We start from the raw sequence: 26,238 nt of genomic DNA, 5'->3' as shown, positions 1-26,238 counted from the left end.
AGCAATATGACATTTAGCAGTGGTAACCATAAGATCCTGGGCTTGCATTTGAGGAATCAATTACACAAGTACTAGAAACAGCTTCAAAATCTAGTAAATATTTTAATCAATTTTGTGATCAAATTGAGTTAAAACATTGATGGAGCTCCAGAACTGCTAATGAGACCACAAGCCTAGGGAGAATGTGGCTGTTTTAAATCTTGCTAAGCTCAGTGTTATTCTGACCACATATGAAATGCTATATTTGCCTCAGGGCTGATCTCACTAGAGGAATAAAGATTTGAATGTACCAAAAGAAAGAGAAAAATAGCAGTGATTCATTTTGCAATGATAATACTTTAAATGATGGCCCCTTCCTGCACCTTTTAAAAGAAATCTCAGGGGTCTTCTTTATTTTATTCATATCCTATGAATCACCACTGGAAGTGGGTAGCCTTACTTGTTCTGAAATCAGACCTCCAGAGTTCAAATACCTCCTTCACAGTTTCATGCAAATTTTATTGAGTTCCTTAAGAATAGGTTCCTGTAAATCCAAATATTTAAACATGGCCAAGATAAATATTGGTAAATTGAGGATGAAGAGAAAATAACCTCAATCTCAAAAAAGCGAGGCAAAAAAAAATTCGAATGTTACTCAAAAGGAATGAGACTAAGTGAACATTTTAATCTCAACACTTGAAGTTTCAAAAAGTGAGGAAAAGTATCAAGAATGAGAGTTATGGACCACTAGCCAAAAATCTATATACAAAAACAGCATCATAAACAAATCTTTGTTAAAGAAAGGCATCAGTATATGCAAGGATTCAAAGTTTATAATCCAGATGAAAAGTAGGTAGAAATTACCTGAAAATTTTCTTGATTCAAACAAAAAAAAAATAGAGAAGTGAATTTAAGGAATGAAGATGATAGGGAGCACTTTGTGTCTATGTGTGGAAACATTTCTAATGCATTGTATAGTTTCTCATAACATCTTTCATAGAAACACTAACACTACACTGATATTAAAATTGCTGAAGTATAAATAAATCATACCATGAAAAGGCAAATATTTCTGAAAATACATGTAAAGTTGTTCATACAGTACATCACTTAAATATACAATACAAATTATTCAATATATAGCAAATACTCAAAATGATAGGTATTGTACCTCTTTACAAATATTTATGACATTAAAAATACCTCATCTCCAATTAAATTTTTAAGTAGTCAATGCCTATGAAAATCTTAACGATATGCTTAATAAGAAATATTTCATGTCCTTTTCTCTGGTTAACTATAGCAAAACTTCCCGCAATAGCTGCTTTGAAGTATGAATAATAGTATTTTTCTCTATGATGTGATCAATGGAAAATATGCTTTTCTGTATTTTAAAATTGTTTTTGATAAATAGAAAAATAATGAATGTTGATCAAGCAAGACCTCACTATCTCCCTATATTGACTTGATCCAGGGGAAAAAATTCAGGGATCTGATTCTAATGGGAATGGAAATGAAGATAAAACGAGTGCATGTTCTTGGCTCCATCATCACAGATTAACTGCCCATATGGCGGTGGGGTTTATTTCAGGGCTCTCAATTCTATCCCATTGGTCTGTGTGTCTGCTTCTTGTTTAGTACTAGACTGTTTTAATTATTATGGTTTAATAATATATATTGAACTCTATAAATATGATAACTCCATTATTTCTTTTTTGTCAGAATTGCTTCTGTTATTCAGGGTCTTTGTAATTCCATATGAATTTCAGTAGTGTTTCTTCCAGTTATTTGAACAATGTTATTAATATTTTCATTGGGATTGCACTGAATCTGTATATTGCTTTGGGTAGGATGACCATTTTGACACTATTGATTCTTCAAATCCATGAGCAGGGAATATTTTTCCATTTCTTTGCGTCTTCTATTTCTTTTAACAATGTATAAGAGTTTTCTTTGTATAAATCTTTTAGCTCTTGTGTTAGGTTACCCCTAGGTATTTAATTTTTTTTGTTATGATTGTAAATAGGGTCACTTTCTTAACTTCTCTATCTCATTGTTTGTATATAGGAGGGCAACTGATTTTTGTGTGTTCATTTTATACCCTGCCACTTTGCTAAACTGATTGTTTTGATTCGTTTTATTCTGTGGCATCTTGATGGTTCTCTATGCAATTCAAGACCACAGTGAGATACCATCTTGCACCTGTGAGTAGGACCCAAATTGAAAATATCGAAACAGTGCTGGTGAGAATGTGTAGAAAAGGGAACTCTCTTGCACTGGTGCTGGGAATGCAGACCAGTCCAGCCGTTATGGAAAGCAGTGTGGGAGTGTGTCAAAACATTAAAAATGGATCTGTTATACCGCCCAGTAATTCCACGTTGAGGTATCTACTGAAAAAAATTCAAACACACTACTTCAAAAGGAAACATGCACTCGTGTTTATTGCAGCACTATTTACCATTGCCAAATTATGGAATCAAACTAAGTGCCCAAAAAACAGATGACTGAATCAAGGAGATATGGTTTATAAATACATATATATACATGTATATATGTGTACACACAATGGAATATTACTCAGTGATCAAAACAGTTAAACTCATGCCATTTGCGACAATATAGATAGAACTAGAAGGGATAGTGCTTCGTAAAATAAGTCAATACGAGAAAGATAAATACAGGATGGTGTCACTAATATGTGGAATAATAGTAACTAAATCAAGGGTCAGGTAAAGACAACCTTAAAAACTAACCCTTGAAAGCTGACTATAAAATGGAAACATTCATGGGGGGAGCAACGGTAGGAGAGGGCTGGGGGGAAGTGAAGATAGAGGGAAGGGAGCTCAATGGACTATTTTAGTGATTTGGTGGTGGGTGTACTACAGTGGCAAAGCCAGATAGGGGTATTCAAATATCAATTCAATTAAAAGTTAATTAAGGAAATAAATATAATGAGTGATAAAATCAGTATCTTCATTTCCCAACCAAGGTGCTTATTCAATCAAACAACACTACTATATATGCTCTTACGGAGATTACATTAAAAAGTTCTGTACAGAGTTCTTCCCGAAGAGATTTTATATGAGTTTATACATCATAAGACATACAAACATAATTTTATCATTACCACCAAGGGCCTCCACATTCACCTCAATCATTTTGAACACTTTTGACCTACAGTCCCAATGCAATAAGTGTAATTATGCAAATAAGAAAATTCATAGAGAAAACAATTTCTAATTTTTTATTTGGGTAAAACATGATTTATGTTTCTTTTTTCTTATTGCAAGTGAAGCCCTGTAATTTTCCAGAAATTAAACATGGACATCTACATAATGAAGCATATTATAGACCATACTTTCCAGTATCCATAGGACGTTATTACTACTATGGCTGTGATGAAAATTTTGTGACCCCTTCACAACAATTTTGGGGTACAATTACTTGCAAACCAGAAGGATGGGAGCCAGCACTGCCATGCCTCAGTAAGTAAACATCTTTAAAATTGTGTTCATAAATCTTTCAAAAGATGGAGACAAAAAAGAGTGTACACTTAAGGCTTCTCTGACAAAAATAAGGCTAAGCGATGAATGCTAGGAGCCAAAAAAAAAAAAAAAAAAAAAAACATATGCTCTTGATTTTAAGAGAAGCTATTCATGAAAATTACATGAGAAATAAAACTAGGGATTTTATATAAATATCTACATAATTCACATTCATTTTAGCAATTAAAAAACAAGATAAATAACTTCATATATTGAATTAATCTTTTTATTTTTTTTTTATAGAGGCATGTTTATTTCTTTATTTATTTGTTTTGTTTGTTTGTTCTGTTTACACATGCACTGGGTACAGTCAGAAGCGCGGGAGGGTGAGAGAATTCACCAGAGCCAGAGCGGGGAGCAGAACAGGCAGAAGGACCGAAGTACACTGCTGAGGGGAGCAGCGGGCGGCAGGAGAGGTCTGCGCGCCATGTGGGACCCTCCTCAGGTGGCCGGGGAGCAGCCGGGGATCGAACCGGTGCTGCAGAGGCTGCGGGCAGCTTCGTAACCCAGCGCTCAAATGCTGCGCCACCAGGGAGGCCCGAATTAATCTTTTTAAACAAACATTTGGCAGAAGCATTAATGGGTTTCTTAAGTTACTGTATTGTCAATTAGGCATTGTAAATATATTTTTAGTTTTCTACTTTAATCAAACATATGGGCCTCTTCATTTTCATTTATCTTTTTTGCGATCCTTAGGAAAATGTATTTTCAATTATTTGGAAAATGGAAACTATCCATTGAGACCAAGATGGTATTTACAGGGTGAATCTGTACGTGTTGAATGCCTTCCTGGCTACAGTCTTGAGGATGAGCAGAATACAATGACATGTACAGAGAATAACTGGTCCCCTCCTTCCAGATGCATTAAAGTCAGTAAGTACAGGTGTCTAAGAACCGAGTATGTTGATGATTTCCCAAGACTTGTGTATCTTAACTGCAGCAAAAAGTTTCAATTAACTTCTGTTTTGCCAATGGATCTATTTGGTTTTACTCTTTTCAAGTGTGTATGAGTCGACACAGCAATCTCTTGATAAGTACACAGCAAAATTAATGTGCTATTGATAGACAGAGTCAAGAAGACAGTAAAAGATCCACGGAAAAAACTTGTAAAAAGAGAGTGATATCAGCAAGAAGGACGTAAAGGAGTTTCTACCATCTTCTCCACAAAAGGCACTGCTTTTGACAATTACCTGTGAAGAAGAGTATCTTTGTGGGAATCTGGAACTCTAGCGAAGAAGTTTCAGCACATTGTTGGAACAAACTGGTTCCAGATTGGCTGCACTGGAGGGGATGACAGTAACAGTTTCACTGAACTTGTATCACCCCACCCCTCCCCTAAAGAGGCACAGCCAAGAGGATGCACTCAGTCCATGGTTTCTCCAGTGGGGAAAAGAAAAAATATGAGTGAGTGTCCAGCTTCCTAGGCTGTGCTTGACATTTAGAAAAAGGCCCCTTCTTTCTCACCACATCCACAATAGCCCACAATAGAGAGATCAGCAGCAGCACAAAGCGGTGAGAGAAACTTGGAACAGAGCATCCAGGCCTCCGAATTCATAAAGGGACAGAACTCCTACCAACCTCGGGCAACCTTCCTTTACTAGGAAGCCTGTCCACTAGCCATGGGGGAGCTGTGCTACAGATCCTGCTCACCCACAGGCACCCCGATTCTCTGCACACCTCGCCCCAAACCACACCATGGGCAGGCCGTTGTGCACATGTCAAAATGTTGTCTTTACAGATGGCTATTGAGTACAAGAAAGCTAACTTGACTCAGGAATGGGAACAAAACACAGGCTTCAGCATTCAGCATAGTTTCAGGACAAGCAAACAGGAAAGTGTCAGCTGCCAGACTGACTCTGCAAGAGTGACAAAAGGCAGGCAATTTAAGAATTCCCTTCCTAGTGAGAGTAACACATGATGAACAGGTACATCCATAAACAGGGTCCCAGAAAAAGTCTTTGAATCCTTAACAGTTTTCACAGAGGTATTTCTCTGCCAATGTTGGTCAGTAAAGACTAGAGGAAGTGACTACTTCAAACACAAGGAAACTAATTAAACACTTAAAAAAAAAAAAATGAAGTGTTAATGAAATAAGATGTCCCCAAAAGAAAACAATAGTTTTACGTTTGATCCCAAATGATGGAGGTCTAACACACACTGTGTTATCTGGTTAGTCTAGTTTGTTTTTTTTTTTTAAACATTTATTATTTATTTATACAAGAGCTAGGGTACAGGACAGAGTCACGGGAGGGTGATTCACCAGAGACGGAGCGGGGAGCAGAACAGGTAGATGGACAGAAAGCACTGCTGAGGGGAGCAGTGGGACAGATAGGACAGGTCTGCCACGCCATGTGGGATTCTCCCTGCCTGGCCGGGAATCGAACCAGCCCTGAGGAGGCTGTGGACAGCTTCGCAGCACTGCGCTCAACCCGCTGCACCACTAGGAAGGCCCTGGTTAGTCTACTTTTGAATCTGTAATTCATGTTGTTACATACCAATCGTAATTATTTTTACTACTGAGCTTTGTTCCATTGTATTGTGTACCACACTTGGTTAGTACATTCACTCATTGAAAACATTTGGGTAGTTTCCAATTTGGGGCATTTGTGAATGTTTCCGCTGAAAAATATTCACATATAGGTTTTTGTATGAACACAAATTCATTTTTTCTTCTTTTTTTTAAAGATTTTTAAATTTATTTTCGTGTAGAAGAACAGGGGTGTAGGCCAGAGGTGCCTGGTATTAGAGGATTCACCAGAGAGACAAAGTGGGAAGCAGGATGGGTGTATTTACTGAAATACACTGCTAAGGGGAGCAATGGGCAGGACAGAAGTCAGCTGCTCCATATGTGTGTTAGTTCCCTGGCTGGGGATCAAACTCAGGCCACAGCTGTGATAGCACTGAGGCTTAACCTGCAGGCAACCAGGCAGGACCACAAATTCATTTTTCATGGGTAATTAATTATCTAGGTCTGGAATTGCTAGATGGATGCTAAGTATATATTTAATTTACAAGAAACGGATAAACTTGTCTTGGTTGATCGTCATGTTTCATTCACACATGCCATGCTTAAGTACTCCAACTATTCCTCAGCCTTGCTAAGACTGGATAGAGTCATTTTCTTGTGTCTTTCAATAGCTATGTTAACATGTACATTGTGGTATTTCATTGCTCAATAGCTAATGCTGTTGAGCATTATTTTCTGGTTACACATATTTGTTTTTAGGACTGGAAATCTTTCCCTACTCTTTCACTAAATTGTTTCATTATTACTGTATTTTTGAAACTAATTTATATATTCTGGCTATAAGGCTTTCAATTGGGTATATGATTGGCAAATATTTGCCTCCAATGTAGCTTTACTTTTCATTTTTCTCACTAGTCTTTCACAGAGCAAAAGTTTAATTTTGATACCAGTCACTGTATTAAAATTTTCTCTAAGGATCCTGGCTTTTGGTGTATTTTAAAACCTTTTTGCCTAAACCAATTTCATCCATTCTTTTAGACGTTTATATTTTGCTTTTGCATACATGATCAATTTTGTGTCAACTTTCATATAATACATGAGGAGTATATCTAGATTCATTACTTTGCCTTTGGATGCCTGATAATCTTTTTGTGCTCCTGTGTATAATTTCTTAGAAGTGATTCTGAATATTTGAAATTTACTTTGCCCCAAAAAGAAATGAATAACATATCTTGGCTTTGTATCTTGGAAATTCAGCTTATTTTTTAAAAACACAAGGACTTGAACAGGAATGACTTCTTAATTTTTATGTTGTAATACTATTTGAACCATTATGAAAATGTTTTTTGAACATATTCTTACCTTTTCCATATGCTTTATCCCTTTTAGAAACATGCTCAAAACGAGATTTAGAAATTGAGAATGGTTTCATTTCTGAACCTGATACTATATATGCCTTACATAAGGAAACACAATATAAGTGTAAACCAGGATATTTAACAGAAGATGGTAAAATATCAGGATCAATTAAATGTATGAAAAGCGGATGGTCAGCTCAACCTAGATGCATTAGTAAGTAATTAATTGTGATTGCTCATCACCAAAATTATACTGTAGAAAGTATAGTTTAACTTAACTATTTGGGGTGGGGTTGCCTGTATGGCTCTATTTGAAAAGATAAATAAAAATAACTGAAAAAATACATAACATTTTGCCATTTAAGATTAATTAACAGAAGAGTAAAATGCCTATCCACTTTTTTAGGTCAAGTTTTTTGCACTTTAAAATATCCTTAGGGGCACTCATGTGTATACAGGTGTAAGCTCAATTATTACACCTGAGATTTCTGTCACTACTGTAACTTTTTTCTAGGTAATCCAACTTTTATATGAGAGTCTCTGTTTTTAGACATAAAATGTAAACTTGTATGTGAACATATGGGTGCACAATGCATGATCTTAGAATAAAATAACTTGTATAATGTAGAAGTTTGATATTATAGGGTAGGCCCATTTTAAAAAATCCTCTAGAAAATTTTCATAAATTCCTTGTAGTTACGTAGTTATGGAGAAAGAGAAATACTTCTAGACAGCACCAAAATACATTCTGCTTCAAGGTTCTCCTTTTCCACTATCTAGACATTCAAGAAGATTTTTCTAAGAACTTGCTCTCTTTTATTAACCCCAAAGTCATTCAATGACATTTTAAAAGTGATATTTAATATAGTCACTTTACTGTAGTGGATATTTAAGACACACATTTCTCCTGTTTTCCTTCCATTACCATTTTTTGATAATTTCTATGCTTTATGATCCTAGTCAAAGAGATATGTGATAATTGCCCCTAGCTGAAACTCATCTCACATTAAATTGTGATTAATTATCCATTATAACACTCTTTTTACGGAACAGAAAATATCTCTATTTACCTAATTAGTATAATTTTGCTTTATTTCTTAGCAGCTTTAAGCTAGCTGTCTATAGAAATTATAAAATTGGGGAATATTAAATATTTTATTAATATTATTGTAGTGCAGCATTTAGTGAACATTGAAACTATATTTAAATACTTTATTGTTCTTATATCTAGTTATGAACAATAGAACTCTACATTCAATCTTGATAATTACTGAAGAATACAAAGACATTAGGAAAATATTTGAGAATATTAAATTAGACTTATGCCTTAAAGTTAATATTTTTCCAGTAAACAGCTTTATAGAATGTTTAACAATTTACTCATATTACTGAAAATTAATCTTTTTGCAATTAATCTATTTTTTGCTGGTATAGTTGTCACAACTGTTACATATTTGACATCTTCATTCACAAAATGCTATTCTGTTTAGTAATAATAAGAACAATATATCTGTAATGGTCTATTTTGTTCTCTCATGGCATAAAGGCAGAAATATAATTGATAAAAATGTTCTTAACATAAACTTTTCAGAGAATTTAAATGTAGAAACTGTTTTTTTTCACTGTGGGTAAGCTTTAGAACAGTGATTTATCATTGACATAGCTTATTTTTATATAATTAGTATACTCTTTGATATTAGCATACTCTTTGAAAACATCATTTTCTTTGGGATGGGATTTACTCAATTAGATTGACAATTAAATAATATCAGAAATGGAATATTAATTCTATCATGCATTAGAATCATGTGATATGCCAGTATTCGAGCATGCCAGACCCAAAAACGATAGCAGATGGTTTAAACTCAATGACAAAGTGGAATATGAATGTGACAAGGGATATGAGAACATAGATGGAGGCACCACTGGCTCCATAATATGTGGTGACAATGGTTGGTCTGAAAAATCTACATGCCATGGTAAGTGCTATTTTTGATGTATTCCTTTTTTCAGAATTACTAAAATTGATAGAGTCATTTTTTAGGGACAATGATTAACATCAAGGTGTCCCTTGCTGATTGTTATTAACTGATAAATGAGGTTGTTTTGATGTCCAAAGATAATTATCTTTAACAGTGTGTGTTAAAATGATGTTTTCTATGGGCCATATACATGATGGATTTATGAATATAGTATAATTGTCTAGGTCATTCTAAATGCTAGCTTTCAAATTATATAAAACTGGCCACTCACAAGCAAAACTATAGCTTCTTATCAACTTCTCACCTTTTTTGCTCCTGAGATCCTGCAGGTCCTGAGAGAAGCTCTTCATTTTCTGGTTTTATCATGTTCTGTGGACTATACCACAAATCTACTTTGTTTGCCATTCACCTGTTTTCCACAGTTAGAAACAGGGTTTGAATTGTGGAAATTAAGCATATGTAGTGTTCCAAATCAAGGGAACAGTATGAGCAAAGCTTTGAAAACCAAACAATATCTGGGAAATTTCAGGGTGAGCCAATTCTACTCAGCATGTGAGGGATTTTTTAAGCTAAGAATGGGTGGAATACAACGGAATAATGGCAAGGATATAGTATATGTATTAATGTTATGATTAGTAAAACATCATAAAGGGGTTTAAAATAGGAATTTGTATATTTGAATTTACCTTTTCCCTGTGCTTGTGCTTGGCAAGAAAAGATTCTGGAGTCCATTTATTTTAAGAAGAGATAAAAAGTGCATAGTAGGGTAGTGGCTGAGGAAATACAGAATAAAGGACCGATTTGGGATATATTTTGGTGCTAGAAAACATAGGAAATGTTACTAACTATTAAGCGAAAGAAAGAGTAAGAGTCACAGCACTCCCAAGTATGTTCAATTATTTTTTAACTTTTTTTTTAAGCAAGTAGTTAAATAGGCATGCCTTTCTGAAAGGTGGTGCTGGCAGAAGAGAAAAGATTTGGGGAGGAACATCACTACACTGCTGTGGGTACATTATGGTTGAGTTACCCACAGACATTTTAAATTGGATCTTAAACTACAGAATTGAATATATAGGTGTAGCCCGGAGATATATATTTGGGGTTATCATCATATAAGCAATTACATCAAATAGGAAATGTAATACAGAATGAAGAAAGAGGAGAATTCATGACAGATCAAAGATCATTCTAACATTTAGATGTGAGACAAAAGAGAAATGGCAACAACATAGTTAGAAAAAGGAGAACCCAGCGAATCAGGAGGAAAAAAGATAGAAAGAATGTTGTTACAGATATGGAAAGGAGAAAATGATTGATGGAAAATGATCATGTGGAATCAATCTAGATGGGTTCCAAGTCCAATTCAGAACTTAACTAAGGATACAAGTTAGGGCAACAACCAAGACTATCTGGAGTTTATTCATGCCTTCTTATCTGTAAAATATTTTAATATTCATGAAGTCTCTAATAATTCAAAGGATTGCTTTGGTTATTACACTGCATTGCCATTACAAAGTTCTTGCCATCATGCCTGTTTTACAAAACCCAAGAAATTGTAATCTAATTACATCTTATGATAGTTGAAGTGGTAAATATTTCTAATTCAGTTGATATGTCATGTTAGAAAACAGTTTTTAAAAAAATTGTTGGCTCTGACTACCTAGAGTTGCCACAACAGAAACAGTTTCAATGACGAAGAGAAAGCAAATAAAAATAATTTAAATAAAAAGAGCAGAATCTACACAGTCCCTCTGAAGAAAAACCATTACTAGGAAAATTTAACATGTGGTATATAGCTTTCAAGAAGTTTGGTTAAGCGAAAGAACAGAAAGTTCAAGTTATTACTAGAAGAAATTATGTGGTGAAAGGAATATGAAAAACAAAAAAAAGATGAGAGTCATGAGAACATACTGAATGGTAAAGGGGAAGGGATTGAGAGCACTGTCTTATATAGGAAGATATCTATACAAAGAAAGCTTGTAAAGCATTTGGTATAGAAATAGGGACATAGGCAACATCTGAAGCAGCAAAAAAAAAATTCACCTATTTTAAAAATTCAAAGATCATAAGCCTGGAGTCTGGATTGACTTGGGAGAGGGCGGTAAGTTGGCTTTGCAAGTGTAGGCAAGGAATGGTTCAGTAGAGTTTGGGCTTTATTCTAAGTAAAAGGGAAGCTTTTAAGATAATCATGATTTTCTTTTCTGGGCAGATCATACATTATGAACACAGAAGCTTTTGTAAATGTGAGGTGCCCTTTTTAAAGAAAGAATACAAAATCATGAACATATAATTTCCATGGTACTGCTAATATTGCAATTCCAGGAAAACATGGAGAGGATATTGAAGCTGGAGTGATTAATGTGTCCACTATGGCTTTCTATTACAAATATGTTTGTCTAAAATTATATATTTTTTATATTTTTATAATCATGTGGCACATTGGTAGGATTCAACAACACAATGTGGGACTCCAGAAGTTGAATGGCGACATAAGAGTTTAGTAATTTTTAAAAACAACTTCCTTAACCATGTAGCAGAAAATTGCACACAGACTGATACTTGAATTTATTGCAATTGCTCCGGGATTCCTGTTTTTAGAACTTTTCCCAAGGAATTGTTATCAAAAACCCCTTAAGTCAAACCATGTCTATTGAACCTTTAAATGCACATAAACTTTGGATTAAAAAAATTCATATTAACATTTCCAAGTATAGCAGCTCTTTGAATACATCATTTTGTTCAATGTCCTTCCTTAAAAAGTTAATGAGAACAACACAATTCTGGCTGACAGGAATCAAAAGCAGATCATTCAAAAACCTGCTTTGGTTATACATTGTTTTGCTTAAAGTCACAGTTCCCAAGCAGCTATTGAAGATATTTAAGTGAAGACTTACTATATTAGTGTTAGGATTTGGGATTTTCACTGCTGAATAAAGATAAATATTGCCCATTCAGGGAAACAATGCTCATTCAATTACTCCTTTAAATCACATTCCTTAAAACATCTTTAGATAAATACAACAGTTGAAAAATCACCAACAGCTGAGATCTCTTTGTTGCTGTTGTTAAGGCAAAGTTTTTTGCAATGTGATAAGATACAAAATTCACATAAAATGAGCACAAAATGTATAAACAAAGACACAACAAATAAAGGCACTGTTTTGCAGAACACAGGATAGAATTTTAGGAAAGAAATCCCACTGCTTCTCATTCAAGGTGTGAATATCTCAATTAATTTTCAAAACTCAACATCAAACCTAAAGCAAATGCGTTGAGTTTTATTTGTGTCATTATTTTAAAAAACATTTACCTTCTAATATTATAAGTATGTCCAATAGTTGACTCTTACATAGCATGAATTTTCTTTTTAGCATGATTCTAAATTTTGAATACCAGTTCTTTTTATAATAAATTTATAAATTTATTCTCCAGATAGGATTCCAAATAAAAATGATTTTTGATAAACACTTAGCAATATCACAAATTGCACAAATTTTACAAATTTTAGGGAGAGTTTCACAATCCCTAACTCAATCAGGAAAAGAAGCAATTTATTAAAATATAGTATAAATTATCATATATTAAAAATAGATGGTTATTATGTAAATATTCAGGACACTATGAATATACAAATGCATCCTTGAACACAATGTTTCTTCATTTTGTTTTATATTTCAGTATGATCTGTTTATATTTCTATTTGATTATTCACTTAATGAAGTGATTTTTTTTTTAAAGATTTATTTATTTATTTATTCATACAAGCACTGGGTACAATCAGAAGCGCGGGAGGGTGAGAGAATTCACCAGAGCCAGAGCAGGGAGCAGAGCAGGCAGAAGGACCAAAGTACACTGCTGAGGGGAGCAGCGGGCGGCAGGAGAGGTCTACATGCCATGTGGGACCCTCCTCCGGTGGCCGGGGAGCAGCCAGGGATGGAACATGCGCTGCAGAGGCTGTGGGCAGCTTCACAACCCAGCGCTCAACCGCTGCGCCAGCGGGGAGGCCCTTAATGAAGTGATTTTTAATGTTTCTCTAACTATATAGGAAATGGCTTTGGTGTTTTCCAGTTCCCCAATAATATGAAGCAAATACTAATTTTTATTTGTGTTCAATTTTAAACCTCTATCATTATCTTTTAATATGACAAGATACTTGTATTCTTTAGAGTACCAAAATATAACACTAAATATTATAAATATCAGTTATAAAATCAACACATTATAAGCAAATTGAACTTACAAATAAATTTACAGGACACATATATTGATGTGCAATATTTCAATATTTCATAGAGAATTTCACATGAATTTACAGGGAGGATTTATCTGATGCGCCTCTGTATATGCAGCACCTGGCACCTCATGACATACATAAGATTTATTTGGGCAGTGATAGTTTCAGTAAATTACTTCACCTTTTCTTATAGAAAGAGAATGTAAAATTCCCAAACTAGATGATTATTTAACTGTTCGGCCTTCCAAAAACAAGTATAAAATTGGAGATGTGGTGAAATTATTCTGCAGACAGAACCGTTTCAGAGTTGGACCAGATTCAGTTCAGTGCTACCACTTTGGATGGTCCCCTAATTTTCCAACATGTAAAGGTAAATATTAATTACAATTTTTGAAACAAGAATTAGAATTTGGCTATCAATATTTTTTCTTCTCTTGATTTCTGTTGGCTTCCACTGGGTCTATAACCTAGTGCTGAAACCAGAGGACATGTATTGGGTAGCAGATATTTCAGATTTCCTTATTTAAGAATTTTAATTGCTCTGAAATATGTAGCAAAAGTATCTATAGTAGTAGATATAAGGTGGGTGACACTAGAGGGACTACTTTTGTTATTTTTATATTACCTAAATTCCAACATTATTATTGGCTATTCCATATAGCATGGCTGATACCTCATTTCACTGTGTTTAAATATTATTAAATCAGCTTACAGTCAATAAAATTACATGAACAGCTTAATCAAATTTAAACTATGTTGACCTGTTAATCTCGAATGATGGTGTTTTTTGAAAGTTTTGATAAAATGTTCATGGAATGTTATTTACATAACTATTTATTAATGCGTTTGTAAACATCTTTAGAATATTTAGGAAATATTTTACAGGCTTGAATACACATCCAACAAGCCAGTTCAGTAAAAGTAATAGAAGTGGGAAACATGAATCTGGTGTAAACATTTCTTTTTTCATTGGTTAAGAATGTTACAATAAGTTATATAATAGAAAACAAATTGAAGAAAAAATCTATTTTGCTGGGTTTTTTAAACTGTAAAATATGCAATTTAACCACTCCTTACACAGTATTTCTACAGCAGGGACAGTGAAATCATGTTGGAAACCTCCACAACTCCTGAATGGACAAGTTAAAGAAGCACAGAAAGAAGAATATGAACACAATGAAGTGGTGGAATATGTTTGCAATCCTAGATTTCAGATGAAGGGTTCCAATAAAATTCAATGTGTTAATGGAGAATGGACAAACTTGCCTAAGTGTATTGGTAATTCAATAAAAAAATTAACTATAGCCTACACTTTTTGCATGTGTTCATATATAACAAATTACATTTTAATGATAAACATTTTTGTGAAATTTTCAGAGGAGAAGAGCACATGTGGAGTTATACCTGACCTTCCTAATGGTCTTGTTGAAGATGCTGCCCCTCCCTATCACCATGGAGAGTCAGTACAGGTCAGTTGCAGAGAAGCATTTACTCTGATTGGTCACAGCTCAGCCACTTGCATTAATGGAAGGTGGAGCCAACTTCCTGAGTGCATTGGTAAGAATACACTCCTAAAATTAATATGTATCAATTTAATATTCTCTTTGAAAATGCCGATTTGCAACATTATTGAAATAGGGAGATATTCTCAATTTATAATGAATTCAAATTTGTATAACCCAAGGTAATATCAGTCATGAAAACTTTCCTCTTTTCACTCTAATTTAGACCAAAAACACTCGCCTCAACTATATTCTCCTCTGACTCCAGTTTTCTTTCCTAGAGTTAATCTACCCATATTTACTTTTAAGGTAATCCCCTTTCAGCTATAATAGGTCTTACTCCAATTTTCTCCTCCCAGTGCTTATTTAATACCTGCCTCTAGCCTGCACTTTCATACTTCCCAATAGCTTCACATTTTAAGTGTACACACAGAAAACAATTCATGAATTTAAATCCCCAATTACTGATTTAAGTATCTGTTTCCGTTTGGTGATCAGACAAAAGATCTGCTTAAATAGTCACATCCTATACTATATGTATCAGATCTACTTCCTTGCTATATAACATTACCTTGCCTGAAAAAATATACTTAAACTAGCAACATTATATATTTGATTCTATATAGAGAGAGAATACATACATACATTTGATTTTATAGATATTTATTTTATATTAATGGTTTAAGGTTCAATTAAAGATAGAGATGCTTGAAATCAAGAAACGAATGTGAACATCTGCAGAGATTTCACACTGGGAACAAATTTAAACATGTGATCACCATTTGCTATGGCAACTATACAAAAGAGTAAACCTCTTATACTCTTCCAGTCTCCAATATGCAAATACCTTAATTATGGATATTTTCTCTAAAATTTCTAAGACAAGGTATAGGATATATGTTCCTACAGAATAGCTCATCTCTTGCAATATGATCAGGAGTACCCTGGTTGGTGGAATTTATAGACATATTCTAATTTCATTATAGTATTGTTTCGATAGCTATTATTTGGAGTAGTTACTTTGGTTCTTATAATTAACCTTTCCTGGAATTTTTTTCATTTTATAGAAACAGATGCACTTGAGAAGTGTAAACCAGAAAAGCCATTTGCAAATGATCCAAATCTATCAAATATGATTGAATTTAATCATAACTACCGCGCAATTTACGACTGTAAAGGAAAATCAGGAAAAAAATACGCCACCTGCATAAATGGAAAATGGGATCCTAAAATATCCTGCACTGGTAAGCTCCTGTTAATAAAGTTCTTAAATTTTTATTCTATTTCTCCTGAACTTGTAAAATAGTATCTTAAAGGAAAATGAGAGGTTTTTTAATGTTACAAATAAGTATTAGGATCCTCCCTGGTAGCACAAGCGGTTAAGTTTTGGCACTATGAAACTACAGGCAGCCCCTGCAGCACCAGTTCGATCCATGGCCAAGGAGCTGACCCATATGGCACAGCAGACCTCTCCTGTCTAGCCTGCTGCTACCCTCAGCAGTGTATTTCAGTAGATTCATCTGTTCTGCTCCCCACTCTGTCTCTAGTGAATCCTCTCCCCCTGACTCTGCAACCTCCACTTCTGGACTGCATTCCAGCTCTTGTATGCATAAATAAATAAATCTTTTTTAAAAAAATAAGTTTTAGGCTGGAAGGCAGTTTAGAAACTACCCAAAATGGTGTTTCTAAATACTAATTATATTTTGTGCATCAATCAGATATATAGTAAGCCACCCAGAAATGAGGTGGTTTTAAATGAACATCTTGATAGCAGGTATGTTTACTGCTATTGGAAAATTATTGCTTTTAATTCTCTATACTACACACTACTGTGCTTGTATAATCTATTTCTATTAATTTTGGTCATATCCTGTTGTTATAGAACATTTGTGTAAGATTTTAGTATTTTGAAACTTGTTTTTTATTGTGCAACATGATTTCTATCTTTGTGGTGGGTACCTTTTCACATAGAAACATAGTAATATTCTACTTGATAGATCAGGTTAAAGTGGTTCATGGTGTTTTTCAAATTTATCTATGTTTTCAAAAATTTTTTGTCTAATTGTTATACCAGTCAGAGTAAAAAAGCTATCAGTGTTGCTTAATAGAATTGTGAATACTTGTGAATACTTCTCTTTCCCTTTTTAGTTCTGCCCAGCTTTGTTTCATGTACTGTGACATATTCTTAGATGCATACACACTTATAATAATTATTTTCATTGTGAAATAACCTTTCTGTAATTAAAAAAATGGTCTTTATTTTTTGTGGTTCTCCTTGTACTAAAGTCTATATTACCTTATTATAATATAGTCAATTAATTTAAAACAATTGATCTTTCCCATGTGATAAAAGAATTCCCAACATGCAAAGTTAATGTGATCAATGTCCTCAAACCACTCTCTCTAAATAAAGAGCAAAAATAATAGCAAAGAACAAAATGAAGCCATAGCACTTGCAATCTAATAGAAGAGAACATACTTCTTTTTTTTTTTTGTACATGATTATTTTTATTATTCGGATTAAGGTATTTCAAAATTAAAAAAAATATTTACATGCTTAAAGATGAAACATCTGTACAATGATCAAATTAGTTTTACTAAATCAGAATGGACAATATATTGTCATCTATACTTTTATTCCAGATAACAGTAAAGAAGTCCACAAAAAAATTAGCACTTCACTTTGAATCAGTATAAAATTACTACAATATTAACACACTTTCCCAGTAAGCATAAAAATGAATGTAAATGTTGCCTTGACAATTAATTAAATAGACACATGCTCTATTAGTGTTCATTCAGTAAAATATACAAATTCAAAGCTGGCAGGTATGAAAAAAAAAGATCTTTTTCCACAGAATTTTTCATTTTTCACTTACAGAATACAGTAAAATAAGCTTATTTTATGCATATGTAATACCTACACTTTTTAATATAGGCAAGTGAAATATTAACATATATGGCTTTTAAAAATAAATATACATATATACAATTGGCAATGTTAACAATTACGAAATTGTATGTACAATTATTTAGATGAAAAGATTTTAACTTTAGATTGTTTCTGCAAATACTTTTCTCTCCAAGTTCAAGATGAGTTAGAATAAAATGTTTATGTGGATGTAGAGTTGAGAATGTGTATTCATTCACTTGTCTCTGTGATAGTAATCTTCTGTACCATATCTGGCAGATTTTCTGACTCCAGATCTTCTTTGCCATTATCTGAATTTTCTTTTTTTTTTATAATAAATTTTATTGTTATATTCCCCATACAATTGCAGCCCCCCCATTCTGACCCCAATCCCTCCCCTCCCGCCCCCGCCCCCCTAAAAGTGTCTCTGGTTCATAGTTTTTTGTTGATTTTGATTTTCACTTTCTTATAGTTATTCATTTTCCTGGTCCCTTATTTAAGATTTCTAGATTCCTGCTATGAGTGAGACCATCCGGTATTTTTCTTTTTCTTTTTGGCTTATTTCGCTGAGCATGATCCCTTCCAGCGCCATCCATGTTGCTGCAAATTGCATGTGTTTATCTTTTTTGAATGCTGAGTAATATTCCATGGTATATATGTACCACATCTTCTTGATCCAGTCATCTATTTTTGGGCATTTGGGTAAGGACAAAGAAGGAAAGAATAACTGAAGCATCTATTATGATAAGCTAAGGAAAGGGATAAACAGGTGATTTGCAGAATATAACGCAGCTTTTAGAGAAACTCTGTAGTTAGACCAAACTTTAGCAAATCTATCAAGAGTGAATGCAAATTAAGACTGTTCAGGAAAAAGTGGTTAAATAACAGAAATTAAAGGAAATTAATCCTTGAGAATAAGTTGGGAAAAAACTGCAAAGATATCTAAAACAGAAATAAGAAAAAATGTTTTTGATCAAAAATTAAATATTGCTTTTGACTTAGATAGAAATAGAAAATCTGACAATATTAGAAAGCATGAATGAAGTGTTTTAGTCAGTCAAGTATTTCCCTGAATCATTCGAATATACAAGGTTGGACAACTGAAAGGATTTACATGACTTCCCTTTCATCAAATAAAGATACAGTGTGACAGGATTCAGACCAGGTGCAAAAACTTCCAAATTATATTCCTTAGTTGAACAGGCATTTTCACATATTACTCAAAAATAGATCTCAGTTTTACAGGAGCTCAGACACAAGTTTACAAGGGCTCTTTGATAAACTGAGGGTTATGTAACTAAAGCCAGGCTGGCTAATCCATTAAGCCAGGTGCATTTAATTTATATAAAATCCCTCAAACTTTCAGGCAAACTAGGAAATGGTATCTCCAGGAGAAGTCTGAATTTTAAATGGCATACCTTAAACTACCGAATTAACCACTGAATATCTAAATCTTATTTTTTTTGCCAATAACATATATCATATTAATTGATCATTAACACATGTAATTCTTCCTCTGGCTAATCATCTTTATCTGTAGACTATCCTGTGAAGGTTTTAATCCAATCCCAATATATCTGATTATGGATATCTGAAAAAGATCCTGATTTCATTCTTTATTTAGTGCCTGTCACCACATGAATAACTCTGTTAGAATGTCCTAATTGTTAGAAATAATTCAAGTAGGTTTCACAGAAATTATGCAAAATGAATCAAAGGAAAAAACAAAACAAACTGGGAGGAAAACCAGAGAAAATAAACCAAATATGATTTAGTGAAATGCTATCAAGCTGAAAAGTAGAACTGATTTAAACATAGTACATAGCATTATTAGTTGATCACATATTATTATTCTCATTTATTGAATTATTCTTTGATATTTTTTAACATGATTTTTAATCAAGAAATATAATTTTCATATTTTAGAAGAAGTACCAAAACAATTTTGCCCACCTCCACCTCAGATTCTCCATGCTGAAGCTATGACAACCACAGTGAATTACCAGGATGGGGAAAGAATATCTATTCTCTGTGAAGAAAACTATCTAATTCAGGGCGGAGAAGAAATTATGTGTAAAGATGGAAGATGGCAGTCAATACCACAATGTGTTGGTCAGTTGTTGCCTACCAAGCTTTATGATTTTTTCAGATGACATTAACAATCCCCTGTATTTCGTATAAGTGAACAAGGTGGAGGTCTTTCTCTTTATATTTCTCTTTATATCTTTCCACTTCATATTGAAAGACTAAACTGCAATCAAGGTTCATGTGTCAATCAGTATTCTTTTATTTCAGTGTAATAAATCCAGATAAAAACTTTGGGTAACTATGTATATACCATATAAAATTTCCAGTTGCATAGTTTGCTCCTCATAATAACAGGACCAGAACAAAGGAGCATATTATATAAGTGGATAGTAACACAGATTTTATGGAGATATACATCCTTGCCATTTTCAGCTTTTTTCAGTTTAAATAATTTAGTTTGTTAAAATTATCCCCATTTTAAAGTTCAAAGTAATGTTTGAATTTTTTAATTTAAGCATTATATTTGTAACTGACCCTTGATCTCTGTTCTTTATACAGAAAAAAAGCCATGTCCACAACTACCTCATATAGAACATGGAACCATTCAATTTTCTAACCCTTCAGAAGAGAGGAAAGTTACACTAGGATCCAAGACTTATCCACATGGCACCAAACTTAGTTACATTTGTGATGATGGTTTCAAGAAATCTGAAGAAGATGAAATAACATGCCACATGGGAAAATGGAGCCCTCTACCTCAGTGTGTAGGTGAGGAAGGACAATATCCAAACTAAAATTCCATTTTCAGTAAAATTCATTCAAAACTAGACAATCATACATAGATTTATATATCATTTTTTAATTTTACCAAAAATTTTTTCTATAATCAAATCAATCCTATTATTGTTCATTTCAATGACTCATTATAGGTCACTTGAAATTCTAACAATTTTATGTTTAAAATGTGTTGTGACATTAAACCTCCTTGATCACATAAGTAAACAATTTCTTGTTCCTGCCTATTTATATAAGCATTGTATGTTTGAGATGTCATCGTTTTTAAAAAAAAATGTTATATTCTTAAAAATGTCTTTTCTGATATCTTTGAATATATGCTACTTCCTTAAGATGATTAGTTTCTATTATTGTACATGATTGGATAGAGAAATACTGAAAATCTCTTAAATAATATACTGACATTTGAAATTCAAGTTCTTGCTCAAGTTGACAGCTGAACCAGGATAGTGATTCTAGGAACTAGGAAGCATTTGTGTGCCTTTGCTGTAATGTCATGGTAGCTCCTATATCCACACATTAAATTAAATCCCAGAGTTAGTGAAACATGTAATCATACTTTCATTTCTTTTTAGGACTTCCTTGTGAACCTCCAGGTTTGATTTCCCATGGTATTCTATATCTAAATGGAGACAATTACCAATATGGAGAAATAGTCACCTACCATTGTACCGAAGGCTTTGGGATTGATGGACCTGCAACTATAACATGTTTAGGAGGAAAATGGTCCCCTCTACCAGAATGCATAAGTATAGTATATCTTCTTTCTAATTCATATCATCAAATGGTTCAAATGTGAAACTAAGTAGTAATTATATAATTTAACAAAGTATCTGTGGTTATTTTCTAGTTCTAGTATAAAATTAATCGGCCTAGTAATTAAAGTTTGACATGAACCAACTTAATTTATTTTCATATTATCTTGTGAGCACTTTCAATGTCCTTTGATATACATCCTCAGAGATTTCTCACCTTCTTTCCTATATCACAACAGCTCCTCAATCTCGTCATTATTCAATATGCTGTTGGTTATCACCTTATAAATATATACTTTTATAAGATATTTCTCTAACTCAAAGATAACAGATTTTGACCAAAACAGAAAGAGAAATACATAATATTATGGCCTTACAGGCAAAAAAAAAAAAAAAGAATTTAAGAAATATGGTCTCGAGCATGTAAGTATCCATATCTCTTAGGCTTTCATTTCTTTGTTACACTGTTACACTAAACCAAGTCAAACCTGCTACCATGCATAAGAAAGTATAGTAGAGCATTTATTGCTTTGATAGAACTATTCTGAATATACTTATTGACCATTATGTATTTTTAAATATTTACTAAGCAAGGTCCCATTACTTTCTTTTTTGTCTTTCAGAAACGGATTGTTATAATTTACCCAGCTTTGGTGATGCCATACTCATAGGTCAGAAAAAGGAATCATATAGGTCAGGAGAAAAAGTGGCTTATAAATGTCCAGAATATCACCAAATAGATGGCTCCAATACTGTACAGTGTATTAAGAGAAAATGGATAGGAAGGCCAACATGTAGAGGTACTACAATAATTTTTCAAAATTAATTTGTTAAGGTGTTTTAAGTAATTTAATTGCATCTAGCATCATTAGAAATAGACATAGGATATTTTAGGCCAGATCAAAGATTGTTTATGCCTAACATAATGGGATGAAATTGTATACTCAGTGGCTAATCCTAAAGCCCAATAATTCTTAGTTTGGTCTCTGGAATAGCAGCATCAGCATCTTCTGGAAATTACTAGAAATGCAAATTCACAAGCTCACTCAACCTGCTGAATCAAAACCTCTGGGGATTCAACCCTGAAACTGTTTGAGCAATTCCCAGGGGATTCTGTGCACACTTTGGTTTAAGAATCAAACATAAATACTATGTAACCTACTAGCTAACATATTCCTTGACTCTCACTGATGAATTGTGCATCACTCATTAAAGTAATTTAAAATTTTGCAAAAAATACACTCCAAAAAAAGTGTTTTCATAAATGACACATTTACATCCCTTTTTTTCTCCACATCTATTGGGATCACTGGATTAATCATCTTTCTTTAACCATGGACTTCAAAGTGTTACAGCTCCAGATATATTCTCTGAAGAATTGTCTACCACGTGTACTTTTTGATGAACCTAAAATACACTTCATAAACAGGATGGTTGCAAACCATATTCATTAATTGATGTCAATTAATCTCTTTCTTATGAATTTCTTGTGGATTGTAAAGTCACCTTGAATTTTTATAATTTATAATATTTACTTTACTAAACCCATGGACATGTCCAGTAAAACTCTCATTTTCACTGATTCAAAAATGTCTATGAATCTTCTATTTAAGGGTAAGGTACAGGGGAGTCAACATTACCAAAAAATAGATTGCTTTATCCCTCTTTCTTTAATTTTGCATGCAAATTTATTAAAATTAGTATTTTTTCATGACAGATTATTTATTTTGATTCCCCTTTCACATATAGTTGGGACCCCATTTACTGATTTGATACTCAAATGAATCATTACTTTGGAGATGCTTTAATCTTCCTCTACAGATGCTTCCTGTGTAGATCCACCTAGAGTGGAAAATGCTGTGATACCAAACAAGATGCCTAGGTACTCATCTGGTGAGAGAGTACATTATGAATGCAAAAAACCTTTTGACATATTTGGGAATATGGAAGTGATATGTTTAAATGGAACATGGACAAAACCACCTGAGTGCAAATGTAGAGTGTCATAGTTTATACATGATTTTAGATAATGTATTTGTTGATATATTCAATATATCAACATATTTATCCCAAGTATGACATCTAAGGATAATAATAAGATATATGTAGTTGTTCTTATTAAAGTGTTTCAACACAAATAAAATGAGGGTACTTTAAAATCCAATTATTTTTTAACTGAAGAAGCTACATGGTTTATTATATGAAAGATTTGAACAAACTGAAACTATTGGAATCATGGAAAATTCCCTATCTTAAGGATTAAGACACTTAGTGATTTTTGAGAAATAAATATGGTAATTTAGTTTAATATTTCTAGAGTATATTTTTGGTTTGGTTTTCTTTGACCCTTCATTTTGTATTCCACAAGAGAATGAAACCATCTGATATGTCTTTCTCCTTCTGGTTTATTTCACTTAGCTTAACCCCCACCAGGTACATCCACATTGTCACAGACAGAAAGAGTTCATCTTTCTTTTATATAGCTAAGTAGTATTCCATTGTGAATACATTCCACAGCTTCTTAACTCACTCATTTCTCCTTGACACTAGGGTCGTTCCATGAGTTGGCGAGTGTAAATAGTACTACAATGAACTTAGGAGTGCATATGTCCCCTGAATTAGTGTCTTTGCATTCCTTACGTAGATACCAAGGTTTGTAATTGCTAGATCATATGACAGACCTATCTTTAATATTTTGAGAAACTTCATTCTGTTTTCCTTAGGAGCTGAGCCAGTCTATATTCCAACTAACAATGTACACTGGTTCTTCTTTCTCCACATCCTGCCAACACTTGCTGTTTCTGGTCTTTTTGATGTGGACCATTTCTATATGGGTGAAGTGGTATCTCATTGTGGTTTAGATTTGAGTTTCTCTAAGAATAAGTGATAATAAGGTTTTATTTTTCTTCTGTCTGTTGACCATCTGTGTGTCTTCTTTGGAGAAGTGTCTATTTAGCTTTTCTGTCCATTTTTTTATTGGGTTACTTGCTTTCTTTTTGTTTAGTTCCATATGTTCTTTGCAGAGTTTGCATCAGCCCCTTGTTGATGTTTTTCTTTTTCTCCCTGCGACTGTCCAGTTTTTCCAACACCATTAGTTAAAGAGTTTCCTTTATCCAGTGTATCCTGGCTCCATGTACAGATTAACTGACAATAAAGTTTGGGCTTATTTCTGGATTCTCAATTCTATTCCATTGGTCTTTGTATCTACTTTTATTCCAGTACCATATAGTTTTATTTACTGTAGTTTTATGCTGTAGTTTGAAATCTGGTCTTATGAGACCTCTCTTCTTCATCGTTTTGTAAGGACTACTTGCCTATTTAGGGTCTTATGTGATTTCATATACATTTTTAACCTGTTGAATTTATTGAAATAACTGAGATTAACAGGTCAATTTCAGCAAATCATATATTTTTTTAGACACGAAAGTAAAATGCGGGCCACCTCCACCTATAAACAATGGAGATATTACCTCACCCCTATTACCAGTATATGCTCCAGAAACATCAGTTGAGTACCGATGCAAGTCTTTCTATAAACTTGATGGAAACCAGAATGTAATATGCCGCAATGGACAATGGTCAAAACCACCAGAATGTCTAGGTAAGTATTTTAAAATCCTGATGAAAACTCGGAAAATCACTGTAATGTGTATGATGTTTTACTCTTTAAACTAAAATTTTCATGGATGAAGAAACTATTATTCTCTGAATGGTTGGCTACAAAATAATGTGTGAGGAAATCAGACATTGTAACATCCTTCAAGCAACAACAGCAACAATTTCCTTTAATCAATCTTCTTAATATGATCATTGATACTATAAATCTGGGATTATAACATTTAATTATCACGCATTAAACACAGTGCTTTATTTTTACATCATTTATCATTTAACATTTAAATCATTAATTTAAATATTAATCAAATTTATATATTAAATTAATAATTTAAATAATTAATTTAATACTGGTACAACTTATGTTTTGGTTAGGAAACAGTTTTGAAAATTCTTGGACCAATGTAGATTGCCCTTGAAAGTCTAAAGTCCTGTGAAAATATTTGTCACTATTTGTTTTACATTCTTTTTCTCTCCATTAGAGCCATGTATAATATCACCAACAGCCATGGAGGAACATCATATAAGGTTGAGATGGATAGATGCTAACAAACTTTATTCTCAGTCAGGGGAACCTGTTGAATTTGTGTGTAAAAATGGATATCGTCCAGTGACAAAAGATTCCTTACGAAAAACCTGTCAGAAAGGAACACTGATATATCCCACTTGTATATAAAAAATGCATAAAGTGTAGTCAAAACTTACAATATGTACAGTTATTCATTATTAATACAATTTTGAACTTAATGTTGCTCAAATAATCCAATCTCTACTTATTGTTTCAAGGATTGTTTGATTCATTTTCTTTAATAAACCAGAATTTGTATTAAATGTAACATGGATATGCAATTATAATCTGAGAAATCAATGAAGTGCTTCTTTCAATTATTACATTAAAACTTGGTAAACCAAAATATGTGTCCTATTCTGAAAATACTAGTGGGCAGAAATTCAATTCCTTTAGTGCCTGCTTTTTCCATCCATCACTCTCCTGATTTACTCAAAGTTTTCTTTATAATTTCTGAGACTTTCTGAGACTATTTCAGATGAAATGATAAAAATATTCT

General features: G+C 33.2%; 1 protein-coding gene across 1 annotated transcript; it reads left to right on the top strand.

Moving 5' to 3' along the window:
* Window positions 1-5,247: 5,247 nt before the first annotated feature.
* Window positions 5,248-25,406, top strand: LOC311178815 (complement factor H-like; the record flags this gene model as incomplete). The annotated part of the gene is made up of 12 exons (XM_084245546.1): window positions 5,248-5,431; window positions 7,381-7,500; window positions 9,152-9,328; window positions 13,759-13,935; window positions 14,661-15,122; window positions 16,135-16,311; window positions 19,905-20,090; window positions 20,565-20,774; window positions 21,377-21,550; window positions 22,180-22,356; window positions 23,378-23,551; window positions 24,975-25,406. 12 exons carry the CDS (start codon window positions 5,248-5,250, stop codon window positions 25,229-25,231), a joined length of 2,475 nt encoding a protein of 824 aa, XP_084101672.1. The 3' UTR covers window positions 25,232-25,406.
* Window positions 25,407-26,238: the final 832 nt, after the last annotated feature.

The sequence above is a fragment of the Talpa europaea genome (assembly GCF_964194135.1).
Source record: "Talpa europaea genome assembly, chromosome: 10".
In the NCBI taxonomy this organism is placed as follows: domain Eukaryota; kingdom Metazoa; phylum Chordata; class Mammalia; order Eulipotyphla; family Talpidae; genus Talpa; species Talpa europaea.
This window is presented reverse-complemented; position numbering and strand designations above follow the sequence as displayed.